This window comes from Bolinopsis microptera, chromosome 1 (assembly GCF_026151205.1).
Source record: "Bolinopsis microptera isolate Bmic1 chromosome 1, MBARI_Bmic_1.0, whole genome shotgun sequence".
Taxonomy (NCBI): Eukaryota; Metazoa; Ctenophora; class Tentaculata; order Lobata; family Bolinopsidae; genus Bolinopsis; species Bolinopsis microptera.
In genome coordinates, this window is record NC_087072.1 from 15,241,775 (window position 1) to 15,267,208 (window position 25,434).

The 25,434-nt window shown below is 38.0% G+C and overlaps 4 protein-coding genes across 7 annotated transcripts in view; 1 reads left to right on the forward strand and 3 right to left on the reverse strand.

Moving 5' to 3' along the window:
* Positions 1 to 25,434, reverse strand: part of LOC134814056 (uncharacterized) — an 84,922-nt gene that overhangs the window by 18,156 nt on the left and 41,332 nt on the right. The gene's annotated exons all lie outside the window — the stretch shown is intronic.
* LOC134815850 (kelch-like protein 20) lies at positions 906 to 24,668 on the reverse strand. Of its 3 annotated transcripts, none has more exons than XM_063824453.1 (12): positions 24,184 to 24,668; positions 16,439 to 16,594; positions 14,836 to 14,950; positions 14,124 to 14,274; positions 13,678 to 13,802; positions 4,254 to 4,343; positions 3,911 to 4,026; positions 3,532 to 3,696; positions 2,914 to 3,324; positions 2,627 to 2,702; positions 2,366 to 2,479; positions 906 to 1,563 (listed from the first exon to the last, which is right to left on the reverse strand). In XM_063824453.1, exons 1-12 carry the CDS (start codon positions 24,249 to 24,251, stop codon positions 1,387 to 1,389), a joined length of 1,764 nt encoding a protein of 587 aa, XP_063680523.1. In that variant the 5' UTR covers positions 24,252 to 24,668; the 3' UTR covers positions 906 to 1,386. The 3 variants fall into 3 exon arrangements, with proteins under 3 accessions (XP_063680523.1, XP_063680507.1, XP_063680515.1); XM_063824437.1 differs by lacking the exon at positions 24,184 to 24,668 and adding an exon at positions 18,625 to 18,794; XM_063824445.1 differs by lacking the exon at positions 24,184 to 24,668 and adding an exon at positions 17,692 to 17,874.
* LOC134815869 (uncharacterized) lies at positions 7,472 to 13,285 on the forward strand. Its single transcript, XM_063824464.1, has 2 exons — positions 7,472 to 7,819; positions 12,472 to 13,285. The coding sequence occupies exons 1-2, from the start codon at positions 7,482 to 7,484 to the stop codon at positions 13,139 to 13,141; spliced, it is 1,008 nt and encodes a 335-aa protein (XP_063680534.1). The 5' UTR covers positions 7,472 to 7,481; the 3' UTR covers positions 13,142 to 13,285.
* Positions 8,207 to 11,287, reverse strand: LOC134815841 (probable protein disulfide-isomerase A4). The gene has a single exon (XM_063824426.1). It carries the CDS (start codon positions 11,150 to 11,152, stop codon positions 8,924 to 8,926), a length of 2,229 nt encoding a protein of 742 aa, XP_063680496.1. The 5' UTR covers positions 11,153 to 11,287; the 3' UTR covers positions 8,207 to 8,923.

Below are 25,434 nucleotides of genomic sequence, written 5' to 3' on the forward strand. Positions count from 1 at the left end.
AATTAATATCATTTCCTTTTGTTTGGAAAAGAGAGACACTGGCAGCGGTACACTCTACCCATGATTATGGGTTTTGGTCAAATTGAATTCTATTGTTTTGAGCGAAATCAGTTTTGCAAATATCGCGAACTAAGATATGGGCAATTTTGTTCATTTTTTGCGATTATTTGAACACAGAATCCATAGTTAGGTAGATACTGAGCTGATAATCATAGATAATGTGTAGTATAGGCTTACCTTTCATGTAAAGTTGGTTTCATTCAAAAATATTGATATTTGACCAATTTATGGGCCAAATTCGATCAAATTTGGTGCGTATGCCCAAATATGGTCATATAGTTTTTGGCTCATAACTCAGTCCTTTTTTGTCCAATCTTGATGAAAATTCATATACGAGTTCAGGGGACCACTAGCTACAAGTAGAGCATCTAAAATCTGGATTTTTAGCGCGTTCAAGACATATGCTCGGGTTTATCAATTCCAACGGCCAACGCCGATTGGACTCCACCAGGATCATATACGGCATACCGCCGCTGAAATCCTGTCAATTCCGAGCTATAACGCTATATCAATATGGTTTGCTCTCGGACCCGATAGGAAATCAAAATCCTGTAGGATCCGGGAGCAAATCCTAGCGGGGATAGGGGATAGGATTTAACAATTCCGAGTGGCGATAGGATTTGATCTTAGACCCGATAGGATACTCAAATCCTATGGGATCCGAGAGTCAATAGGATTTGAAATATCGTGAACGATATTATTGGAAGATGATGCATAGCTTACTTCAGGTCAACTTCATGCTTTCTTTAAGTTTTAAGTTTACCTCAGGATCAGATCAGCTGTATTTTAAGTTGTTTCAAGGTTGCGGTTGCTTATTATCAATATTTAAGCAGTTTATACCTTGCTTATAGAAACTTCTAAGTTCTACTATGACACTGACAGTATGACATTGACATAAAATAAAAAAACATTTTTTGATATTGATAGTCGAACTCTGCAATGCCAATAAAAGATGACAATCACAGTACTCAAAATCATTTATGTTTACAGTAAGTTAACTTCTGTTCTAAATAGTTATTAGTTATTCGTCGGGTATTTTTATTATTTCAAATAGCCTCAACGTATTGTGAAAAAAAAATTTTAAAGCACCAAATACGATTAAAAAATTTGCGGACTCAGCAGCAATTTAACAATACTTGTCCAAATATAAATTTGGTTCAATTCTTTCCTTTTTCATGCTCATCCATAACGGGTAAACTCGAACCATCTAAATAAAATCCAACAAGATCAAACTATCTACAAACTGATTTGATCAGACACAATTTTACAGTCTCTGACAGTCTGTATATCAGTTTAAAGAGTCCGAGTTTGTGGAATGGTAACACTTCACGTCACAGCCACAGCCATCCACTCCCTTGGTCGTTTCATGGGGGTAACCAGTTCACTCTTATTCTTGACGGGGTTAAACTTCTCCACAACATTCACACTTCCTTTACCGTCGTTACCTCCGATTATGAAGAGTTGACCGGACACCACAGCGACCGCCAGCGCGAACCTTCCACTCTGAGGGACAGATAAATTATCCGTCCACACTATCTATACTATAATTTAAACTTGACGAAATTTCCCCGGCAACGGGGACATAGAAGAAAAAACACCGAAAATCGACCTTAAAATGACCCTCTGGTGATGCCAAACCCAGCTCGCAAATGGAGTTGAAACCTCGCCATTTTTAGCAGGGTTGTAGAAAAAGGATAGGAATAGGCTATAGCATTCTTAGAATTTTGATTTAGGCTTAAGATTTTTTATAATTAACGTCGGAAGTGAGGTAAAATAACCGTTAGAATAATGTCGTTATTTTAGCAAATGTTTACTGCGCTGTTGCGTAGCAACGTTAAAATGCACGTGCGCGAGCAAATTAAAAACATCTTAACTACGCGCGTTGTTATGCTGTATGCTACGTCATAATTTCAAAACTAGCTCACATTTACGCTCACGCTATGACTTATATTCATAACTTTGGTTGTGATTGGTATTTTTTGATGCGGTAAAAAGTATCGTTTTGGGAATCCGAATACTAACAACGCTGTCGCCATTGTTAAATAAATTCCATTATGTCTACTGTATAACAGAGCTGTATGATGAAGAGAAATTAAAACATAACTGATTTTTAAAATTTCCTCGAACAAAACTTTCGACTAGCGGGTTTCTAGTACAGTATATACGAGTGTAGCCTATATAACTATAAGTGTAGCCGAGTTAAGGTCATGCTTTAGAAAATTCCAGTAGGACAATTTTAGTTTTGTTGTAAGCCTATAATAGATTAAGCTGCAGGTTAAAACCGAAAGAAATAAACTGGACGAACCTGCATGAGACCAACACTACTCCACTGGTCAGTTTCGGTGTTATACCGCTCTATACTGTACAGTACTGTACCATCACTCCTGCATCCACCAACAGCGAATATGTGTGACTCAACCTGAGATTTAAAATGGAATACGTTTAAATCTGAATTCGAACCTTGTATTAAACAGATTTGAGCTAGAATTTGAGGAATAAGACATTATTGAAACGATAAATCACGAACTAATACGCGGAATTATTTTGAAAATAACTGTTCACTTACTGCTCCAACAGCACATCCGTTCCTGCCGTATCTCATGGGTTTGAGGTCTGTCCAAGAGTCAGTTTCAGGAGAATACCTGTGCCAAACTAGCAGGGTAACGTTCAGTACAAAGTTATAAGATTTATAATTGGGTTGTAGAAAAGTTCCAATTTAAAATTGAGTGAAGTTACGTTCCAATTTCCATCGATAGTAAATAAGTAGTGTTAGCAAGAAATTTGACGATAAGGACCGACAGTGACTATAATTAGTTAAGTAAGCATATTGATTCGAATGAACAGCAACTTTACCTGGAGATACTATCAAGATCTCTGATGCCATCATGCCCGCCGACTACATACATATGTCCGTCTACAGTAGCACAACCGCACCTTGACCGAGGCTGTGTCAGTGCCGCCATCCTGTTCCAGATGTCGTTCTCAATGTTGTAGAACTCCGCTGACATTAGAACTGTTCTGTCGAATGCTCCTCCAGCCACGTAGATATTTCCCTCAATAATTGTGGCAGCCCCATACACTCGTTGTTCGTACATTGAGGACAAGGATTTCCAGTTCTTCATTCTGATATCGTAAACGTCGACGGAGTTCAGAGGTCTTTTCCTCTTATCCTGTCCACCTATGATAAATATGAGTTTCCCTGAGTGAGCCACAGCCATGGCACCTGATCTCCCAACCAACATGTCAACTTTTCCTCGTTCCCACCTGAAATATTTACCAAATAAAGTTATAATTGAATCTCATTGATAACTTCATGGTTTACACTATTAAGGCGGATGGTATTAGTTTATGACTTTCCAGACGCTGCAAAAAGCACTAAAGGCAGGCTAAGATGTCTAGTCAATAGTCGAGGTGTATTGCCAATTAAAAAGCAAGCACTAACAAAATAACAGGAAGCTGATTAATAATAACCTGTTGACGTTGCTATGATACACCTCCACCCTGCTCTCAGCTCCCTCTCCTCCCAGACAGAACAAATGCCCGGCTTTGGCTCCTATTCTGCTTGCTTTTCTGGTGCTCGGGTTCTTCAAACTCTGGTGGTACTCCTCCATCGCTTTGTTTAACATGTCTCGACATCTAAGGTTTTATTGTCACTTAGACTTTTCATCATACTAACTTATATAATATGTTATAGGTAAATAATATACTTAATCAATAATACCCAATTATGAATTAGTAGTGTGGCCGGCCGTAAAACTTTACGAAACTGAAGCTATTTCATGCTCAAACATTCAATATAATGAGTCGAATTGGAAACATGAAAAAGGTTTATCATCTAAATTGAACGAACTTGGAGTTAGTGTTGATAACATCTTCGTTGCTCACACGCTCGATAAGATCTGCTACGGGTATAATTGAGAGTCGTATCAAACCGAACAATTCCTCTATATATTGTTGTCTTGGTCCCTGACACAGATATTGTTAAATTCCAATTAATAAAAACGCAAGAATGAGACAAGTTATGGTGGTTTAATTCCTTGAAATTGTTGCAACGCTACAGAACACGAAGATGTGTGCCCACGGGACATCTTCTGTTGAATTTTATTGTACATAATACATTAAATAAAATTAACCATGATATGCAATTTCTATCTAGATAACATAACAGATCTGTAAAATCTTTAGGTGGTTACCTTATCATGCTTGATCCATCTGAGAACACCATCAAACACGGTTAGCTCTGACTTCACGTTCAGTTCGTCACTCGACAATAGCGCTTTGACCTGGCGGTAACTTACAGTTATATTGGTTTAATCAAGTGTAAAAGTCTTAAGTTATTACAGGAGAAAAGGTGCAGGAGACCACCTACTCCACGATGGCATCTGATACAAATTACAATACCATATTAGCATATTATGTATGTGATTCGTTAGAACCCACATTATCGAGTAGTTGATAACTTTATGATAAATGTTAGATTGTTATATTTTATGCCAACAAGCAACTTCTTATGGACACGTAATAATCCACCCTAATGTCAACCCTCAGTTTGCTGCAAATTATTTAATTTCCTATTAATTAGCAATCTAGTTGACCAAGCAGTGGGGTAACGTTGCATGTTTGATGTTTGCACAATGTACATTGTACATTTCCAGGGTCATAAGATTTGTCGACGAGTCGTGATATGTACCGTGTACGCAATTCTATACCAATTGTACCAATTGTATACGTTTATAATTATAGCTTCACATTCTCAGAAAAATAGTGTCACAGGAAACTAATTGCGCCTCCATTTTTTATCCGTTCGTCCCCACTAAGTTTTGTAACTGGTAATGGTGAACGAGTATGTCAACAAATATAGGCAGTATCGAGATAGCCCGACCACTGGTCCGCGGACCACTGTCCGCGGACCACTGTCTACCAGATCATATAACTGTATAATAACAGTATCCCCTGAATCAAGCAGGGTTCACATCATCCCCTGAATCAAGCAGGGTTCACATCATCGCACGCTCTTTAGGAGGTTTTTATGGAATAGGAAGTCTCAAGCATTCTCTAGGGAGGCGGTGGGTCCATTAATTTCGTCCATTAGACAGAAGAGTACCATGTCAGGAATTGGAATAGTTGTTGTTGTTGATGATGGCAACTGATAATACTTCACCAAAAACGAACGACTTATATACCACATTTTAATCGTAATCATTTATTTCATTGAGCAATCAATATTATTCGTAACTAATTATATCCGAGAGACCACATTTGAATCGTAATCAATAATTTGATCCAGTAATTTACTACCCTACAATTAATTATGCTAGTCGTAACTAATTGCATCCAAGATACCATACATACCATTCATATGATCTGGTAACCAATCAACTATTCACAAACACCTGTTGCTTGATTCAGGGGATACTGTTATTATACAGTAATATGATCTGGTAGACAGTGGTCCGCGGACAGTGGTCCGCAGACAGTGGTCCGCAGACAGTGGTCCGCGGACAGTGGTCCGCGGACCAGTGGTCGGGCTATCTCGATACTGCCCAAATATTATGTAGTTGTATATTGCTGCACTAGTATAACCCTTTACCATACCATGTTTACAAAATATTTTGCAAATTAGACGTCTCGGATACAGGCCTTTCTTCATGTTCTACAGTACTACTAAGCTACAGTACTAACTAATCTACTAGTACTCTACTAGTTATAGTACCTAGCTATGACAGTGCCTCATGAGCCACGTGGTCGAAAGGTATGTCATTAAATACGTGCATGGGAGTAAACGTTTTTCTTGCTCGTTTTGCGCTTCGTTCATGTTATAATAACAAAATCTTTCAGTTTATTTGCGTTACAGACTTTCGAGTATTGTATATTGTCGGTCCTGGTTATGTTTTGTTTCAGTTTTGCAGGCTTTCAGCATTATCATTACTAGCAGGAACCCGTCGAACCTTTAAGACTGGTGTCAAGGCTCTTTGGTGGCCGGATCAGTTTCCTACCCTAAAGTCTCCCAGTGAAAATAATTATTACCTATTTAATTCGCGTTTTTGACATCACTTGGGGGTCCAAATTTTGGGTACTAAAATTCTTATTCCTTGGCCAATTTTCGATTTTTTCATGCTGATTTGAAGGCCATTAAAGCATTTGAATCAGTTAAAAAAGTTTCAGTTTTATATCTTGTACGGTTTTTGCGGAAACCCGTGTTAAAGTTGATGCCGTGGTGTCAGTAAAATGGTGCGGATAAATAAATATATATATATATATATATCGTCTCGCTTTATATATAGTAAGATTATTATTTATTATGCGAACTAAAACTACAAGATTCTGTATAAATTTTATTATGCGAAGTAAAACTACAAAATTCTGTATAAGTTTGATATATTTATATTTATATGATGTATGTTTATATTGTATATTTATATCCTGTCTGATAAGGATTGTTATCTGACATCGATCTCAGAGTAGGTAAAATTAGCTTGGTTCACTTTGTAACAAATCATATTATTGTTTATTAATGTTACTTTGTTCTGGTTTCTCGAATTGTGTTCAATTGGCAAGCAGGTTTCCAAGAATTTGGCAGGATATTCAACCGCAAATTTCTTTTTAAAATGATCCTGAAAGCATATTTTTGTCTCAATTCTTGCTAAGTGAACAATGAATTCATGGTAGCTTTTATCTGTCAGCGAATGTTAAAGACCGGCTCATGTGAGATTTTCTTTTCCAAAGAAAGGAGTCAAAGCACATTCCCAAACCAACAACATAACAACACTTTGCTCATGAGAATTGCAAGCAGAGGGTTACTGCTTCGTTGTGGTTAGCAAACCCGTTGCTAACTCCTCTTATACCAAGGATTAAAACAAAAGGCCATTATGCCATTTACAAACTGTGGAATTATCCTCAGTTCTATCGACGCTACGAACTTGTGAGACCTGGATTTTGGGCTTTACTTCTAGAATTTCTACATTTGTACCACGCAAAACGCAGTGAATTCTTGAAATGTTCATTTTTATTTTATTCCAACTCGTTTCTAGCTTTGCTCATATCAATGACCTCTACACTGCTCGAACAACATATCAACCGGTGATTGCTGCTCGCAGAGCAGAAAATTTGTTGAAATTTGAGATAGGGTATGAACACAGTTAGTCGAACTGTAAGGACTGTCTTATTGTGTCCACGTGGCTTTTAATATTATAATTGATAAAAACCCACTATCAGTATCAAGGATTAATTTCAATTTTCCGACAGCCTCAAATTTCCTCCTCTTATTACCCGGTTCCGGTCCGGCAAAATCCGGCAAACCGGAAAATATATTGATATCCGGTCGTTTCCGGTTTGGTAACCAAAACCCCAAACCGGTCGGTTCCTATACTGAAACCACTATTTCTAAAATGTAATACCAAATCTCAGCTCAGCTACGAAACATGTATGTTTACTGGAAGCTAATATTTGGAGAGGACGCTTATCTATTCGGTGGTGATTACAGCTATGAAGACTACAACACAACAGACTATCCAGACTATCCAGACTATCCAGAATATCCTGGCTATGATTACACGCTCACTGACTCAGAAAAAGCTCTAAACTACATTACAGCAATTCTGTTCGTAGCATTCTTCCTTCTCTCCACTCTACTTAACCCCCTCCTGTTCTACTATTACGACCTCTCCGAGAGCAAGGCTAACAGATTGTTTAAGCTGCTTGCTGCTTCAGATTTTATAACAAATCTGTTTGCACCAGTTTATGCTGTCTTGATGTTCAGGTGAGAAAGTTTTCATATTAATTCTAATATGTTAGCTTTGAATTTGAGAATCATACAAGTAAAAAACGTTCAATTAACTGATATTGGTACATCGATACTCTTAGCATAACTTAATAAAAGGTTAAAATTGAATAACTGAAATCCCAGAAATGCATGAAATCTTGAATTGGAACATATCTCTATCCTTTAAAGTTCTACATGTCCAGAACTAGGGGTGCCATCTTCTTGGATAGGTTCGTACTCTTCGTCAGGATCGAACTCTAATTCGTATATTTCATCGTACTTGTGCTCCCTAGGGTTGAAATTATTGTGGTGCTGAGCTTCCGTGTTCATGCCACCAAATCGTTCGTTCATCATTTTCTCTATCTTTTCTTTGTGTTTAGTTAGCTCCGGGTCTTCTTTAACATCAACAGATTCGTTATCTTGTTTGGTATCTTCAGATGGTGTTTGCACATCAGGATCCTCTTCAGATGTTGCATCTTCTTGCACTGTGTCATCTTGACTTTCTTTATGGTCTTTCTTATCTACACTCGTTTGGTCTTTTCTCTCAAGAATATTATCTTTTCCATGTTGGGTAACGATATTGTCGACGTCATCTACCCCTTGTAGAGTAAGAGAAGGTGACAGAACACAAAGGATAAGAGCGAAAGTTATCATCATCCTGTGATATAACTCATATATTTAAACATGTTATGATAATTTTTGTCTTTTCTAAATTTGAGAGCCGTACAAGTGGAAACCATGTAATTACTTAATTATTAAACTAACGGTGGTATATTTATAGTGATCTTTTCGGCATTGAATTAGGAAATGACTGATCATCGGTACTGGTGTTATTAAGTTGCATGATCGTCACAAAATAATTTAGAGTAGGAACATAAGTTTAAAACTATTTTCACAACTGCAAATAAATGTATACAGCTGATTCGCAGATAGTTGTTTCGTGTATTCATGAGAAATAAATAACAGTGGTCTATTGGATCTTTCAACATAACTTAGTCAAACAAATCTGAAATAAAAATATTAACAAAGGTTAAAATTGAACTTGAAGTCCTAAATATGCACAAAATTTCAAATTTAAAGTAATAGTACATCTTCACTTTTCTAAAGTTCATCATGTCCATAATTAGAACTGCTGTCTTCATCGATAGCCTCATGCTCTTCGTCAGGATCGAACTCTAATTCGTATTTCTCATCATATTTGTGTTCTCTAGGGTTGAAATTATTGTGGTGCTGAGAATCCGTGTTCATGCCACCAAATCGTTCGTTCATCATTTTCTCTATCTTTTCTTTGTGTTTAGTTAGTTCCAGGTCTTCTTCACCACTACCAGACCCTTTCTCATATGGCATTTCTTCTGTAACGGTAGCATGAATAGATTGATACGCGTCTGGATCTTCTTCAGCGGTTGCATCTTCTTGCACTGAGATACCTTGCTTTCCTTTATGTTCCTTCTTATCTGTAAAATTTTGGTCTTTCTTATCCAAGATATTGTGTTTTCCGTGCCCAGTAACAAACTTCTTTAAATTATCTTCAGAAATTTCGTTAAAGAAGTAAGCAAGATTCTCAAAAGGGCCACTTCTTCCAGCAGGCAGAAGTACCATATGAGGAGGAGAAGACTTCATCATGAGTTTCCTCGGCAACTGGTTTGTTTCTACGTTTATCATTCCAACAGTCAGCGTTTCGGGGTTTTCAAATTTCTCTCCGAACTGTAAGAGTGCATTTTCATAGCGGACGCAAGATCTACATTGGTTTGATGAAGTCATTAGCAGTAAAATGTCTTTGTCAGTTCTACCAAGTATCCGATCAACTGAGACGCCCACAACGTCCAGAACTCCATCCATAACACCATGATCCGTGTCAGATTTTATAGTTGGAGCAACTTTTCCTTCCAGATACTGATTGATGTAATTTTCCAAATAGGTAAAGTACAGCTCTTCGGGTTTATTTTTGAATTCTTGGAGAGTTTTAAAGTTTGGAGTATATTTCCTGTAATTCTTATCTCTGATCATAAAAAGAAATGGTACACCGGCGTTAATGGTGTCAACCTCTTCAAAATCAACCGAAACATCTGCAACGTTTCCAATGAAGAAGGGGATCCCTTTATCCTGGAATTTCTTTGAAATGCCAGCTATGGCTTCTTTTAGATTCTTCATTCCTTCATCCCACGTGGGGTTCTCAACGAAGATCCCAGCATAGTGATCTAAATCACGCAATTGTGTAGAAATCCTTCCGCTGTCGATAACATTTACCAAACTAAATTGGCTTTTCTTAAATTGTTCAGCAAACCAACTTTGGCCAGCTTCTGTAACAACGTTTACTTCAACATGAGGAGGATCGGTAGATGTAAGAGTTTTAGCAGAGTGCTTGATAACAAATCTGGGAAATATAATCTCCATCCCCTGTAACATCGCTCTGTTAGTAACGAGGTAATGGCTGCAGAAATCTCGGGTGCTTTCTGCCCAAGATAGATAGTGGTTTTGGGTCTCGGTGTTATCATCTTGGTTGGGCAACAGAAGTGCAACAGCACAGGTTTTCGTTCCGGAAAGGAATTCAGAAGCATATTGTGACATGGTATTAAGGTCTTTGAGTGGAGATTTTAATCTTGCTTCAATGAACTTCACTGCAATTGCCCAGTCTTCACTGCCGTGATAGTGGTACATTTTTTCGTTGATGAACACTTTGTTCACAGACGCACCTCTAAGTTCAATCCCATACTTTTCCCCTATTTTTGGATATTTTGCCAGATCCACTTGGGCAACTCGGACCCCCTCACCATGCAGCTGTTTATTGACATGGTTAGCTAACTCATGTATCTGGCTGCCTTTACCAAGACACTGCTGTGACATACACCTGCTATCGGTGAATTTGACCCAACATATCCTCTCCTCGACACAGTCTGAGAAACTTGCCTCGTCCAGGATCCACAATGCTGACAAAGGGGGAACGTAGCTAGGTGACCCGAACTCTTTGATCCATTTGACAAGATCTTCGGGTGATGTTGGTGATCCTTTGTAGACTTGCTGATATGGGAAATCACTACCATCGATCACCATAGTAGGATAATTCCACACGTCATACCTGTCACCACTTGCTGCATGCTCGGATACATCTATCTGAGATAACTTTATATCCACGGTACTATCTTCTTCTATCTGCTGTGAAACTCTCCTGAAAACGGGCAGCGCAGCTTGACAAGTGCCACAACTCGGGCTGTAGAACATGATGCAGAACTTTCCAGGCTTGGTGATGAAACTTGCAAATGTGTCATCTGTTAACTCTTGCAGGGCAAGAGAAGACGGCAGGAGACACAAGATAACAACGAACGTTATCATAATCCTGTGACATTTTTATAAGTATATCATAACGGAATCGAGTTTCAGAGCATTGAATAGGTTGAAATAAAATAAAAGATATCACAAATACGAACAATACGACCCGTGAAACCGAAATAAAAGGTAAAACTGTAAACGAACAAAGCTTTTGTGAGAACGGCTACTTCAGGAAACAGGGCCTCAAGATTTAATACAAGAACAGTCAAATGATCAATACACAGTACAGTGTAGACGTGTCTAAAAAAAACAGCTGATAGAAGGTCAATGACTGGTTGAACTTGCTACACGCTGTTTGTGTAGCTACTTGTTAGTTATGTGGCAAGGTTGAACAAACGATACCATATTCCCCAATTTTAGAGGAATTTGTTTCCCTTTGAATCAATCAAACTAGATGAATTGTTGTAAATACTGAGATCAAACTATCAATCTACAGGCTATCGTCAAACATGTTGCAAGGCGTCATCTTCAGTGACATAAGCCCTAGAAATTGTAAAAAGTTAGTAAAACCCAAAATTCCTTTAAAAATCTGAACACTCTTAAAACGGTTATAAAGTTAAAATTAAGATGTTAGGAGTAATGGAAGGCTAAAAGGATTTATAGTGTTAATTCCCAAAGGTTTTAAAGTCTTGAGTAGTTGAATATATTTATGTTCCCGGACATCCAAAGTTTTAGGACTAGAATTATCAATAATTGACACATTAAAAATTTTGTTAAAATCTTCCCTTTGTCTAAAACCATGATCCAACAAATGTAAACCCAAACTATATTCATCACTTGTTTCATCTACCTTATCACCATTTAAAAGTTTATAATATTTGACCCTATGTTCTCCAGTCCTAACCCGTAGAGATCGAGTTGTGCGACCGACGTAAGCCTTTCCACAGGCACTACATTGGAACAGATAAATGATGTTGTAGCTCTGGCAGTTTCCAGGGGAAGCTTTAACCTTCTTGCCGTTCACTTTGAATTCACGGGTGCCTTTGACAAGTTCACAACATTTGCATCTTGGCACATTGCATTTGCTGGTTGGGCCATGTTGAGCTCCTAAAGCAAGTTCTTTCAATTTGACGAGGCGAGATTTTAGGCTTGGCCCTGTTTTCTTTGTGTAACTGAAAATTGTCTTCCTAGGCGTGGCAGATGTTGTGGAGGTCTCTTGGGATGTTTCAGCAGTGTCACTTTCACTGAAACTCCTCGTTCTTGAGAGGTGTTCTTCATACTTCTTAGTCACATTCCCCAATTTTATCTAAGAGAAGGCGTTCTGATAGAACGCACTCGAGAATATCATGAATAAAACAACTTAAACACCGTCTCTTTTTCAGCCCGAAGCTCTACTCTGGTTCCTCAACAATCCTGCTCCATGTTCGCCCCATCGTGTGTGTGTTTGGCTGCTTCTCACAAATCTTCACCGCAGTTCTGGCAATAACCAGACTCCTTAGCATAATCATGCCATTCCTTCACTTGAGACAAAAGTACATCTTTGGGTACATCATGATCCATATCCTTTACATGATTGTGGCGAATATGACCTACTACGGGATAGACGCGTTCTACGCGAAAGAGGACCTTACCGAACTCCTGGTATCTGTAATGAACATAATGGAAGATGTGTGTTTCTGGTCTTATTTCCTACACTGTATGGTGGGAGTGGTAGCGTCCATAGTAACGTTCCTGTTCCTGCTGGTGGAGCGAGGTAGGAATCCAGCTACAGCTGAGAAGTATCTGAGAAGTAGCATCACACTCCTCCTCATGAACCTGCCTTACATTATCACCATGGTCCTCATTGGTGGGATTCAATGGTCGGCAGCGTGGGGACTGAACAGCAGGGAGATAGTGTTCGCGTGGGTTCCTATTTTTACATCTGCACTAGATCCGGTGATCGTGATTGCTAGGAAGAAAGAAGTAATGGAGAAGGTTGCAGCTGCTGTAAGGAGCAAAGAGGGACACTCCGTCTCGGGAACCAGATCAACAATGCTATCTCAACAAGTTTAAATCATACTACTGCCTCTACAATCAAGCTAATATGTACTACAATCAAGTTAAGTTGTACTGTATCAAAACCAACACTATGACTAAACAAATGAACAGAATCTTGTGATTTATTTACATTATTAATTTACATGATTTTACAGTTATAATTGATTTGTATTTTTTAGTAGTAATAAAATTCGGGGCCGAGGTATACACTATACATGTAACTGTCCAGTTGGACGATACTGGATATTCAAAAAGGCGTCAATGACAATATTCAACCTTATCATACTGTTCTACCCAACTTTTTGACTTGTGCCAATGTAATACTAATATAATCATGATACCATATGTATGTACTATGAAAGCTTCTTATAAAAATTAAATCAGCATCTTAATTAAATATAAAGTTAAAATAGTGGCGAGGATAATAGGGAACTTTCCGCCTTGATTTGCGGAGAAAAGGGGAAGTAATAGTACCTACATATCTGAGTACATGATATGAGAATGGTATGTACCTGCGAGTGCATAGTTTGGGAATTGGGAGTGGTACGTACCTGTGCGATGGAAGATTTTAGGAACTCCTGGGACTGCAGGACTGTCTCCACGTTCTCATGGGCATATTTCAGAGCTGCTTTAGTGAGGGCTGCTAGATTGTGAGCAGAGGCTAAGTTAGCCATGTCTGAAAATAGTATCATGGTAACGTACCTAGTGCCGACAAGCACGACAATTATATAAAATATTTTCTTTGTCGCTGCGTCTAGCTTGTTGAAATTTTAGAATTGTAATGCCTTTTTGTTCGCCGATCGGCAGCGATCAAAAACGCAGTGGTCTGTCTTAATGCTGCATCGATCAATATTAAAGACACAAATTTAAAATGTGAGAATCACTATCTTGAAGTTTATATCAGCATTGATTGAAAGCAAATATGCATATTGCATAATATGTGGAATGTAGTGATAAAAACTGGAAAGTCTGCAATCAGTGGACATGTCTGACTTACTGATGCAGTTGTCAGGACACAAGTTCCTGATGAGGGTATCAGTACAGGCATCTCTGACCTCCTGGATATCAAACATATCAGCTACTTTGAGCAGGTCCTCCACCCCGTCTGTTACTATCTGTATCTTGCCTGTATACATGAAGTTCACCACCTGCAGAGGGAAGGGTTTTATGTGGGGGTCACGTTTTTGTCAAGGAGATGGCTAGGAAAACTAGTATAAGATGGTGCATTTCATTGAAAATTGCGATATATTTGAAGTTGATGCGGTCAGGAACATTTGTGTTTTAAACTTACAAATCGTTGGAGCAGTACTTAGATGTTACTTATCAGGCTACATGTGAAAAAGCATGCATTTGTCATTTGGCATGCCGATGACTGAACTTTAAACTTTATAGCAGCTTTACAATTACTTATTAGTTATTACATCTCGAACTTACGTAGATGCCGAACATTATAACTATCAAATATTTGGTCAAAATATACGCTAAAGTTGAAAAATGCGTAGTTCATTAATTTATTACAATCATAGTCTAGGACTGTAGAAATCGACAACATTAAACACGTGACATGCAACCATACAAACTGAAATATTTGATTTTCCTGAATAGAAATTTTCTACTGGTCAAGTTAGATTGATGTTGCCATTGATGTGGCCACATGTACCAAACTACTAATAATAGTTCCGTCCCAGTAATCTATAATAATAACGCACCTTATTGACTGAGTCCTCCTTCATGTTCTTCAGCTCCACCACATCTGTCTGGCCTTCTTTTAGATCCGTCGTAAACATGGCTCTAAAATACTTAGAACATGCTGAGAGAATGCACCTGCCGAATAAAGTGGTTAAGTTTGGGGGTATGGGGCAAGCACAGAGGTAATTTAAATTTATATATTTATAAATAGGTTTCAGACGAATTATCGTATGAGTTTTTGTAATGAACCTCAAACTGCCGGTCAAATTACCATCTCAAGGTGCAGTCCTGACGCAAGCCGCTGCACATTTGCCCTTTTAAAGCAATGAAATGAGGCGAAATATCAGCCGGTATATTTAGAATAGGGGTTTATTGAACGTAACACCTCATGCGCTAAACACAAAGTGGCATTGCAGTTGACGATTACAACGTTAAAGTGACGCTGCTGATCTCACCAGCTGTTCAGCAATAGTTAGATATAATGAACATTTAGAGGAATCATTGTCAGTTTATCCTGGTATACTTTTTAACGTGGCACAAAGATTTGGTTTAGTAAGCATGGCAACCCTGCGCTTAGAGCATCTGATAAGTTTCTCAATCTGTATCTCCGGGATTCTCTCCAACACAATTTCTTTGGTATATTTCGTGAAGCGGGAGAGTGTGGGCCTCATCAACCGACTGTTCATCCTACTTAACACTTTCGATCTTGTTATGTGTCTGTCAGGTACACTAACCATGACCACTGCTACCTGGGGACTTCACGGCAACCCACCATACCTGCTCTTCAAAACCCTTCTCTCAGGTTCAACTCAGGCTACTGGACTTGCTACTGTTCTGATAAGCGTGTGTAGAGCTATTAAGATATGTCGACCCTTTGATCACAGGATTAGAGGGACCAGGGTCACAGTTTTTATTGTTGTGATGTGTGTGGCTGGGTTTGGAGTTGAGATAGCTGACGCGGCGGTTAGTGAGATTTGTACGGTTGAAACACATGACCGGTTCAGGGACTACAAGAGGGTTTACTATACTGTTATGCTAGTGGTATCAGTCCCGACTATTCTATCTGCAAATATCCTGACTATTACAGTGCTTAGGGAAGCGAGGAGCGAGTCTGATGAAGATGATTTTATGGATATCCGACCGACAGTAACTATTATTGTTCTGTCAACAATATTCAGCTTTATAAGTTTCCTGGTGTTGGTTCACCTTGTGCTACTCCTTGCTAATGTAAAAGATGACCCAGTTACAATCTACTTTTTCTTCTTCGGTGTACCCCTCAACTCTGCCTTAAATCCGTTTGTGTACATTATCAGAAATGAACAAATGCAGGTGTTTGTTCGATCTATGTTTTGCAGTTGTAGACCGAATGAAAGACACCGCTCCCAAACAAGATAGATATCTTCAACAAATCTGCATGCCAATGGAGTTACTAGAGACTATCTTCAGCTTAACGGCATATAGTTCACGACCACTGACCACTCAAGCCAAACAAATTGGCTTCAAGCCAGTTACGAAAGGTTAAAATTTGCGCTAAAACGATCGAACCGTGCATAATTTATCAATTTTAAACATACATAATTCGAACAGAGTGCAAAATCTGATAAGTTATCCTTACGACCTTACTTGTGTGCCTTGATTTCAGTTTCTCCAATCTTCACAACAACATCAGTGAACTGTCTCGCCAGAAACACATCACCAATCCCATCCAGAAGAAGTCTGCCGTGTCTTTCGGAGTTGTACTCTCTTAGCAGCCCATCAGCTGTGACAACCGACCTCAACCTGGAAGTGGAGATTTAAGAAAAACTCGTGATGTGGGGCCCTTAATTACTTATAGTTACTCATAACTAAGATAGAGGATGATTTGAACTTATAGATAGGACTCTAGCTTAAAGATTAATATACATGTGTGTATTTGCATATGGTATACGCATGGCTATCAGTACGTTTAAGTACGGGTTGACTTAATCAGCGTGTTAGTAACAACTACCTTATCGGACAAAATTGTCACGGACAAGTTTTTCACGGATAAGTTTTTCACGGACAAGTTTTTCACGGACCAAATTTTTCACGGATATAATATTATTCACGCTCATAACCGCCCAAAATGTTTTACTCTTTAACTTTTTCTAAACTCTAGAATATGACTGAGGAGTGATTATATTTGTCCTAGTTTACTAATAAACTAATATGGTAATCGGCTACACACATATCTACGCATATGTAGGGACACACATACAAAAATTAATTGAAATAATTACCGGACTTTTATATTATTCACGGACCTTAATGAATCTTAATGCCATAAACATTATTTTCACGGACTTAATTATTCACGCTAAGACCTTCAGCGTGAAAGTAATGTCCGTGATAATCATGACCGATAAGGTATATAAGTTGTTTGTTAGTTTGTTCTAATATGTTTATTCGGTATGTGTGTCAGACGCTATCATTGATAGCGTCTGACACACACAATACACATGGTGTATCATATAGTATCATAGTGTATTGATAGTATCAATATCTTTTTCCAAATTCTGGTAAATCTGTCGTTTGTATGTATGATTGTGAAGTTATGCCACGTTCCATGTTATAAACACAAAATTTGTTTTGTTACAAAACAAAATTTGGTCTGTCGTGTATCCATCTGACCTGCAAAAACCAAAATTCGCCTGAATAATTAAACAATTTCAATGTGTTTACTCAGATGGTTAACCCAAATTCCTGCAAGTGCAACAAATAAACCAATGAACCATGCATACTGCAACCCGATTGAAAACTTCCAGCACACATAACACACATACATAACGTATCTAGCGGTCACACAATTTAAAAATCTCTAGGCCTGGTTTCCGCTTCGAGACCTCAGCCTGTCTGACCTGTTTATTACGCCTAACCACCGACTCCTTGATGAATAACTCTTATCTCGTTTAACTTTACTCTCGGGAGACATCTTGATATTTGTTGCCATGAATCGTTCAATTTGTCTTCATCTTGAAGAACACGAGCCTTATAATACAAAACAACATACAAACTAGTGAAAAAAAGTAAAATCTACTAATGAAGCATAGGACACAAGACGTTCGTGGGAGAAACGGCGTTACATGCGAAGTAAGACAGCTAAAATGTTTACGTTGTTTTTTGACCACTTGAAACAAACCTCGATAATCCACCGACTTAACCACACGTGATGATGTTAAAGTCATCTGTATTGGAGGATCTCTGAATATTTAAGGATTTACGGGTTCACCGTATGAAAGTAAACTGTGAACCTATGAGAGCCCCGGTAACTGTCACGTGCACGTGTCCATTATTTTGTCTCCGGAATCATAAATATTATGCTATAGCGAGTGTCATGCATTGGCTCCGTCCTTTATCAAATATTAGGTCGACCGGAAGTCTGCTAGACCCTAGCACCATGTTACATAGGGTTACAACTTTTTTCAATTTAATGACGTGGATCGAGTAATTACCGATTAAATCCCACTTGATGAAAATATTGGCAGGACAGGATGGGGAGGATTTTAAACTCCCGAGTCACGAACGTCAATGAAGTTTCAAGGCAGCCACAGTAAAATACACAGCAGTATAGCGACAACATGCATCAGGATCTATAAACATATTTTCATCTCATAATCAAATAATAAACAATCAAATATTTTATTGTGAGGGCGTGAAACTCTCGAATGTTCTGTGAGAAAGTTTTTAATGTCAAATAAATTGGTAAATACAATAAAAACGGGATAGAAGCAAAGCATGTCAAGTATGTAATATCACTGATCCGTCTCAACTACAATTGTTATCAAACATACTCAAAGAGGAGCTTGCCAGCTTCATCGTAAGCTCCTGTCTCAGGATCCCTTTTCTGAACAGCTGGCGGACAGCTCTTAGTTTCTTTATCTTCTGTCACCTTCTCCTTATCACTTTCAGTTTGTTCATCTGTCATCTCCTCCTGGCTACTAATAAGTTCACTCATTACCTGTCACCTGGTGTTACAATGGCTAGATTGGGAAGAAAATAAACAGGTCCATACCTCGACTCAGATGACATCGATAAGAGTTTGTAGATAACTGATTTTCAAAAGAATTATAAAATTTATCGTTCCATGTAATCAAAATATTGAACGAAAAACGTGAACCATCCAGAAAGGTTGGAATGACTTACAATGAAATAATTCAATGAAATGAAAAATACAAAGCATGATAAATATCATGCAGTGCTGTAAAAACTGCAAATAAACCAGCGGCCAGTAATATTTAAACTGGCGCTTTCATGTTCCATTCCGGCAATATAAAATACCACGAAATTTTTGAATGCACGTGTCAAAATAGAACTAAACAAGAAGAGGCCTATTAGTGAACAATATAGCGTAAAGCTGAATTTCGTAGTAATTATAACAGGCATGCAGTGGACAAGCTCGTGCTGATCTATCTAAAAATAAGTGGTCGAGAAGAACAGAGTTCCAGTGCTGTTTTGTCAAAATATGGCATTATTATTAAGATATTGTCAAAAAATAAAGCGAGGTAGCCACCCGGCTGGCATATTTGGAAGCATCGAGTGAATCTTAAAACGCTGAAGTCGCACTATATTAAGTTCATTGTGGCCAATAGAGTTTGTGAAAAAGGAAAAAGATGTCATGTGCATTTATATTTCAATGGAAGATTCCAAATTATGCGGAATCATGCGCTTGAAAATTAGCTGTCTCTAACATGCAGTATATGCACGGTAATATAAATATGGTGAAGATTCAAATAATTCCGACTGATTGTCGCAAAAACAAAACAGAACACGAAGACGCTTCCTCCGAAGTTCTGTAAAATGTAACATGTAACGATTCTTGGGAATGCTTTGATAACAAATTATAAAATATTCCCGAACTTTGTTTATAGGTCGCCAACATTGATAAACTACAACTACAAGCATGATTCGGTTAAACCCGGCCATGACTTAAGACTTTGACCACCATTGTGTTTGATGTTTTCTCGGGATGCCGGATGTATAAAAGTTCAATGGGATTATGATCGAGAAAGGGTTAGCGTAAGTATGAGTTTAATAGTTTAGTATGACTTTGACCACCATTGTGTTTGATGCTTTCTCGGGATGCCGGATGTATAAAATTTCAATGGAATTATGATCGAGAAAGGGTTAGCGTGCGTATGAGTTTAGTAGTTTACGATTCTCAAGTTTACGATTATAGCGTAATGCCTAATATAAGGTTATGATAATTTAAGGCCTAAAATAAAGGGTTACGAACGTAATCAACGTAATCAACCCTATGTTATAACTTTATAACTTAAACATAACTCATGTGAATGGCTGCAACGGTAGAAATGTACGCAAATCCAAGTTCCTCATATGAGAGAGCATGATTTACTACACTCGAGGCGAAACCTAAAGCAAAAATTACAAACTCTTCCCCACAGCCCTAAATGTAATTAGACTAAAAATGTTATTTTGTGACCGCTAAGACTAAATGCATATACAATATACATTTTACATGGACATAAATATGATGGATATTTCACAGATATGACCCGGATATAACTTTATGTTTAACAAGCAATTTTCGGTTGTAAGCTTGCCGAACTAAGGTAAAGTGTTTTATTGCTCGAAAGGTCGAAGTTGGTGGTCAGTAGTTCTATCAAGGAATCTTTCTAATTTCAAATGAAACATCCGTTAATATATTGCTGAGCACTTATTTGATGACTCTTAATTATAATGACAATTATTAATAGAGTTGATTGGTAATAAGTGAAATAAGAATGCACCACGCCACCACGAGAATTATGGGGAGTAACGAAACTCGTGTGTCCATCGGCGCCCGCGGTGCAGCCACGCCAATTCTAGACCCAAAAATACTTAACATGCCCAGAGCAACGTTTGTGGGTGCTTTACTTTAAGTTTAAGCTACTGGTCTTCTGAACATTATCAAAATTTGACAAACAACGGCTGATCTATGAGCCATACCAAAACGACATGTTCATATATGAGACCAAACATAATAACATTCAAAAATGCATGCCCTGTTTGACTTTAAAGTTTAAATATCCTAAACATTTCATGGGACCGGGGCGAAGTTAAGCATCGGATTCAGAGGTGTCACTAGTAATTTAAATGACATCACTTGATCATCAATAGTGTCATCCAGTCCTAGGATCTGAACAACTTTAAGTAACCAACAGAATCGCAAATGACGGAATATTTCGACCCAGATGGATCATATTGTTGCCTATTATTAATCATGCAAGTAGTTCGCGGTGTAATATTGTATGTAGTGTAATATTGTGGTGTAAGTCATTTTTGTGTCGTCTGGGTGTGGGAGAATAATGAACACTTGTTTCAAGATGACAAATCATAATTTTTCTTTCATAACGTCTTTAAATAACTTTCAGCATCTATCAAATTTAGTTCTAGGAAGTGAAAACCAACCTCTTGGATTAGGCGAGAAAAATAAATCGTGGCCTGAAATCTTGAAAACAAATTCTGTCGGCAGACCTTCTTTGTCAAGTTGGTTTCTGAGAATTAATGTTTACTGCAGTTAAGTCACTGCAGACCAAGATGGTATACCTATCAAAGGAAATTCTAGTTTTAAAAACTATAACTTTAAAACTCAGGATCATGTACGAATAACAACAACCATATAATTATATGTATATGCAATACGCATAAGATGATTAAATAGTCTTTGGCTAGCAACGGGAGTTGATAATAACAATCCAAATATTCATCTTCATAATTCTAAGGAATCGAAGCTGTTCAAGTTCCTTCATAGCACCAGGGTGGTCAGTGGTGATATCCAACATGTCCACTGTCAGGTGTCTACAACAAGCAGAGTGCGCCGGTTCTTGTTAAGCACTTCTTGACAATACCGCAGTTAGGTGCCAAATAAGAAGTTTGTCATGCATGTGATGGTAAAATTGGCAGGGTCAACAACAACCACACAACCATCAAAGTTACTGATAATTTCCTTTACTGATTTCTTACCAATAATAATCTATTGAATATTGTAGTGGTTTTGCAGTGCCAGTGGTATATTCAGCACCTACTTGAATGATGGTTTATTTGATGATCTGTACAATGGAATGTGGTTGGTTGTCTCGGCTCAGCCAGGTATCCATGCGAATAGTGTGTAGTGATGATGGTCAGTCTTAGGAGATGCGCTTCCAACCACTTGTTTCCATCACAAGCATGGCAGTAAAAAATACCATCTGGTATTCTTTTATCATAGGACATAGATGCAAGATGCACTTCAAGTGCGGATAGATCACTGTTACATGTTACCGAAAATTTTACAGCCACGCCGATACCTCATGTTGCCTACTTGAGCAATTCGTCTCCAAATTTCAAACAAACCGCGAATAGGGGTTTTGAAACTCAATTTGGTATTTTCATGGTGAAATTGTTGATATATTGGTAGGTTTAACAAATGAATTTTAGTCTATGATAAGTGTTGAAAAATCAAAAATGAAATAAGAATTACGATGTGTAAATGATAATGATCGTTACATATTATTAAAAATCAATCTTTTAGCTTTTTCTCTTTCGGAAATTAGAAAATTAGAACGATTACCGGTCATGTCTTCAGTATTCAAATCGAGTAGCAGTAGGATAAATGTACAGAATTTTGCAAATACGCAATGTAAGTACTAGGGGGAGGGTTTGCTTACAGAGGAAGATAGGGGTTAAAATTGGTCAACAATAACATGGTGTACTGACTCTGAAAATTTAAATTCAAAATTTTGGCGACAGAATCATCAATGTCTACTGCAGAAAGCCATGAACGTATGTGAACTGATTTAAAAAATATTTACAAGAAACTTACTCTGTTCAAACATTTAATAAGAACATAATTAAGGAAGCATGATATTATAAATTTTAATTATAATTAAAGTGAATCCCGGTTGTTAGAACAATAATCAAGTGCTCGCCACTTGTTTCTTGTTGTTTTTATCAGGCGCTTTTTCTTCATCCAAAATGCATTGCTCCTAGCCGTAGCCAAAGTCGCCGCTAGTTAAACTCAGTGGATCGGTGCTTACGTGAATTTTATTGTGCATGCTACATATTATAATTGATCGCAATTCTTTAAAATGGATAATTTTTCAATTTTAAATTTAAAATTCTTCCTCCTCCCACATAAGAATCCGTACCGACTTTCTTTTAGTTTCGTTGTTAAAAATACATTAATATCAATTAATATTTGACATTGTTACCAAATTACCAATTATCACCGAGTTTTCATTTCAGTTTAAGGACCTAAAAGGTTAACTATGAGTACACAGTTAACTTTTAAGCAGATGAAGTTGTTACTACTGCTTTTTGCAGAATAGCGTTGCTCCAAGCAAGAGTAGCTTACACAACAATCACGCTGCAAGCGCCATTAAGCTCACCTTTTTCGGTACCCGGGTCCAAATGATTCCCAAATGGAGGAAGCCATAAACATCATCAGATTTTCAAAATTAGCCGCACAAATTCACGATACAACTAGTTATAACTCAAAATGTCTCGAACAATGATGAAACACAAGATTCAGCATTATTCGCTATATATATATGCACATAGTAGATAGTCTGGTCGAACAATCGTATGCTTACTGGCAAAAAACCACAAGCCTAGTAAGACCGGTTCTAAAATCCAATAAGACTATAAGGCTGCAGTTACAGACTCACACTAAAAATAACTTACAGGGACAGTGCCAAGGAACCCCTTCGCCGGTATCCGATTCCAAATGTTGTCCAATTTGAAGTCATTGCGTCAATTTTCAATATCGGCTCAAAACGAACTCAAAATACAATGAGCATCTTCGCAAGGACCCTCATCGATGATAAAATACACAATTCAATAATGTGAGACGGTATTCGGTGTCACATACAATTATGCTTACTGGCAAAAACCACAGAGGTGGATAGTGACTGGCTGATAGGGCGGTTAAACTGTCGTTAAAAACAGGTTAGTGGGGGAGGTATACATGACCTGTGTGGTAACCGAACCATAATAAGTGTTAAAAATGTGTGCTTGCCATGTCAGGCTTGTCATACACAGCAGTCAGTCATCATGTGATGTTTTTCTAGACTGCAAGCAGTAATTTCGTCAATGTTCTGACCACCAGAACATTTTATTGTAGATTACAAACAAACGGGTCTCCCGAGAAATATGCGTGTTTACTAGCTAATTTAGGAACAGGAGTCCACATTACTGTTATTATTATTAACGTTAATATAATAATATAATGAACAAATAAAAGGTTCAGTGAAGCTAAAACACCTTCTTCTATTTTTACTGTTCATTTTAAAGAAGCATGCTTATAAATATAATGGTTAAGATTTAAGAAGGGTACAGTTGGGACAAGTCCCAGAAAACAACCTTACTCTTACCTGCTGGTACTTTTATTATTATCGTTTCTGACTCGATTCACGATATTTGCAAACCGTCCCGCCATCATATATCTTTATTGTATGCGATTTACATCGACGGAAAGTTAAAAAAATAAACAATTAACCACGGACAGGATCATATAACAAAACCGAACTCAGATGTAGTCGAAACAACGCCCACAAGTCGATATATTGCGGGAAACGAATTTTACAACTGCAATGCAAATGAAGAAGTCACGTGAGCGCCAGATGATGATTTGACACAGTGCTAAGTGCTGGTAGCATCTGTCCTTGATGAGTCCGTAGTGAATCGCTTGTCTGTTAGCCAATGGCGGACGACCTAGCCGTTAATTTAGCAAGACATGTGATCTAATGCGTATGCTTGTGCACTAGATTTATCGGAATGATCGTTTTTTAAATGTGTCTGCCTGCTGCTGTTAACGTTATTGAATAGAATGGCGAATCCGGTAGTCGGTTTGTTGCTCTGAAAGACTAAGAAATCAAGAAGTATAGAGACTGCATCGTTTCACTATTGATAATTTTTAAAATATCACATACGTTTTCCTAATATTTTACCCTACATGGATTGGCTTACATATAGTGAGCCAGGACTATTTAATCAGGTGCCCTTGAAAGATAAGGACAACACATAACATCCCCAATGTAAAGGAGGCGGACAAATGCTGTAAAGTTAAACAAAACCAGTTAAAACATTTGACAAACATCCAATTTAAAGAAAAATATCACATGTGAAATTGACCGCGAGGTTTTAAAGTGACCGCAGGTCTCAGTTCGAAGAGTCGACAAAATCGGCGTTTGCCATTCGAACACAGCCCTCGCCATAGAGACGAAATTACGAAATAGTGATGGCTATATGTATTATGCATCAACGTGAATAGACATCGTCATGGTACATCAGAATTTCGACCTGTAAACCTGTAAATCTTCATCAGATGTTGATCAGAATCGGAAAATGTAACTCTTAAAAAGCTTTCGTCAGATTGGTCGTCACGCATGCTCAAGAAACAGAGCTGTATATACTACTCACAACAGTGGTCAGTATGGTCAGTGTGGTCAGTTACATTACTGTCTGGTAAGTTGTTTGCTGGTTGTGGCACCCTCTCCACTACATACACTCTTTAAACTTGTAATAATCTCGAAAACCTCAGTCAGAGACAGCTCTTCAGTTGTTATCTTCTTCCGAAGCAGAGTCTGCACGGACAGACTATGATGAGGAGGATCTGGCCGAGA

Excerpts from the sequence above, each read along its gene's own strand:
- LOC134815869 (XM_063824464.1), top strand. The coding sequence starts at position 7,482 with ATGTATGTTTACTGGAAGCTAATATTTGGAGAGGACGCTTATCTATTC. Across the intron at positions 7,820-12,471 it reads TATGCTGTCTTGATGTTCAG|CCCGAAGCTCTACTCTGGTT; the intron begins GTGAGAAAGTTT and ends TCTCTTTTTCAG.
- LOC134815841 (XM_063824426.1), bottom strand. The coding sequence starts at position 11,152 with ATGATAACGTTCGTTGTTATCTTGTGTCTCCTGCCGTCTTCTCTTGCC.
- LOC134815850 (XM_063824437.1), bottom strand. The coding sequence starts at position 18,788 with ATGAGTGAACTTATTAGTAGCCAGGAGGAGATGACAGATGAACAAACT. Across the intron at positions 16,595-18,624 it reads GCTGGCAAGCTCCTCTTTGA|GTTGAGGTCGGTTGTCACAG; the intron begins GTATGTTTGATA and ends CTCCACTTCCAG. Across the intron at positions 14,275-14,835 it reads AGGAGGACTCAGTCAATAAG|GTGGTGAACTTCATGTATAC; the intron begins GTGCGTTATTAT and ends TTCCCTCTGCAG.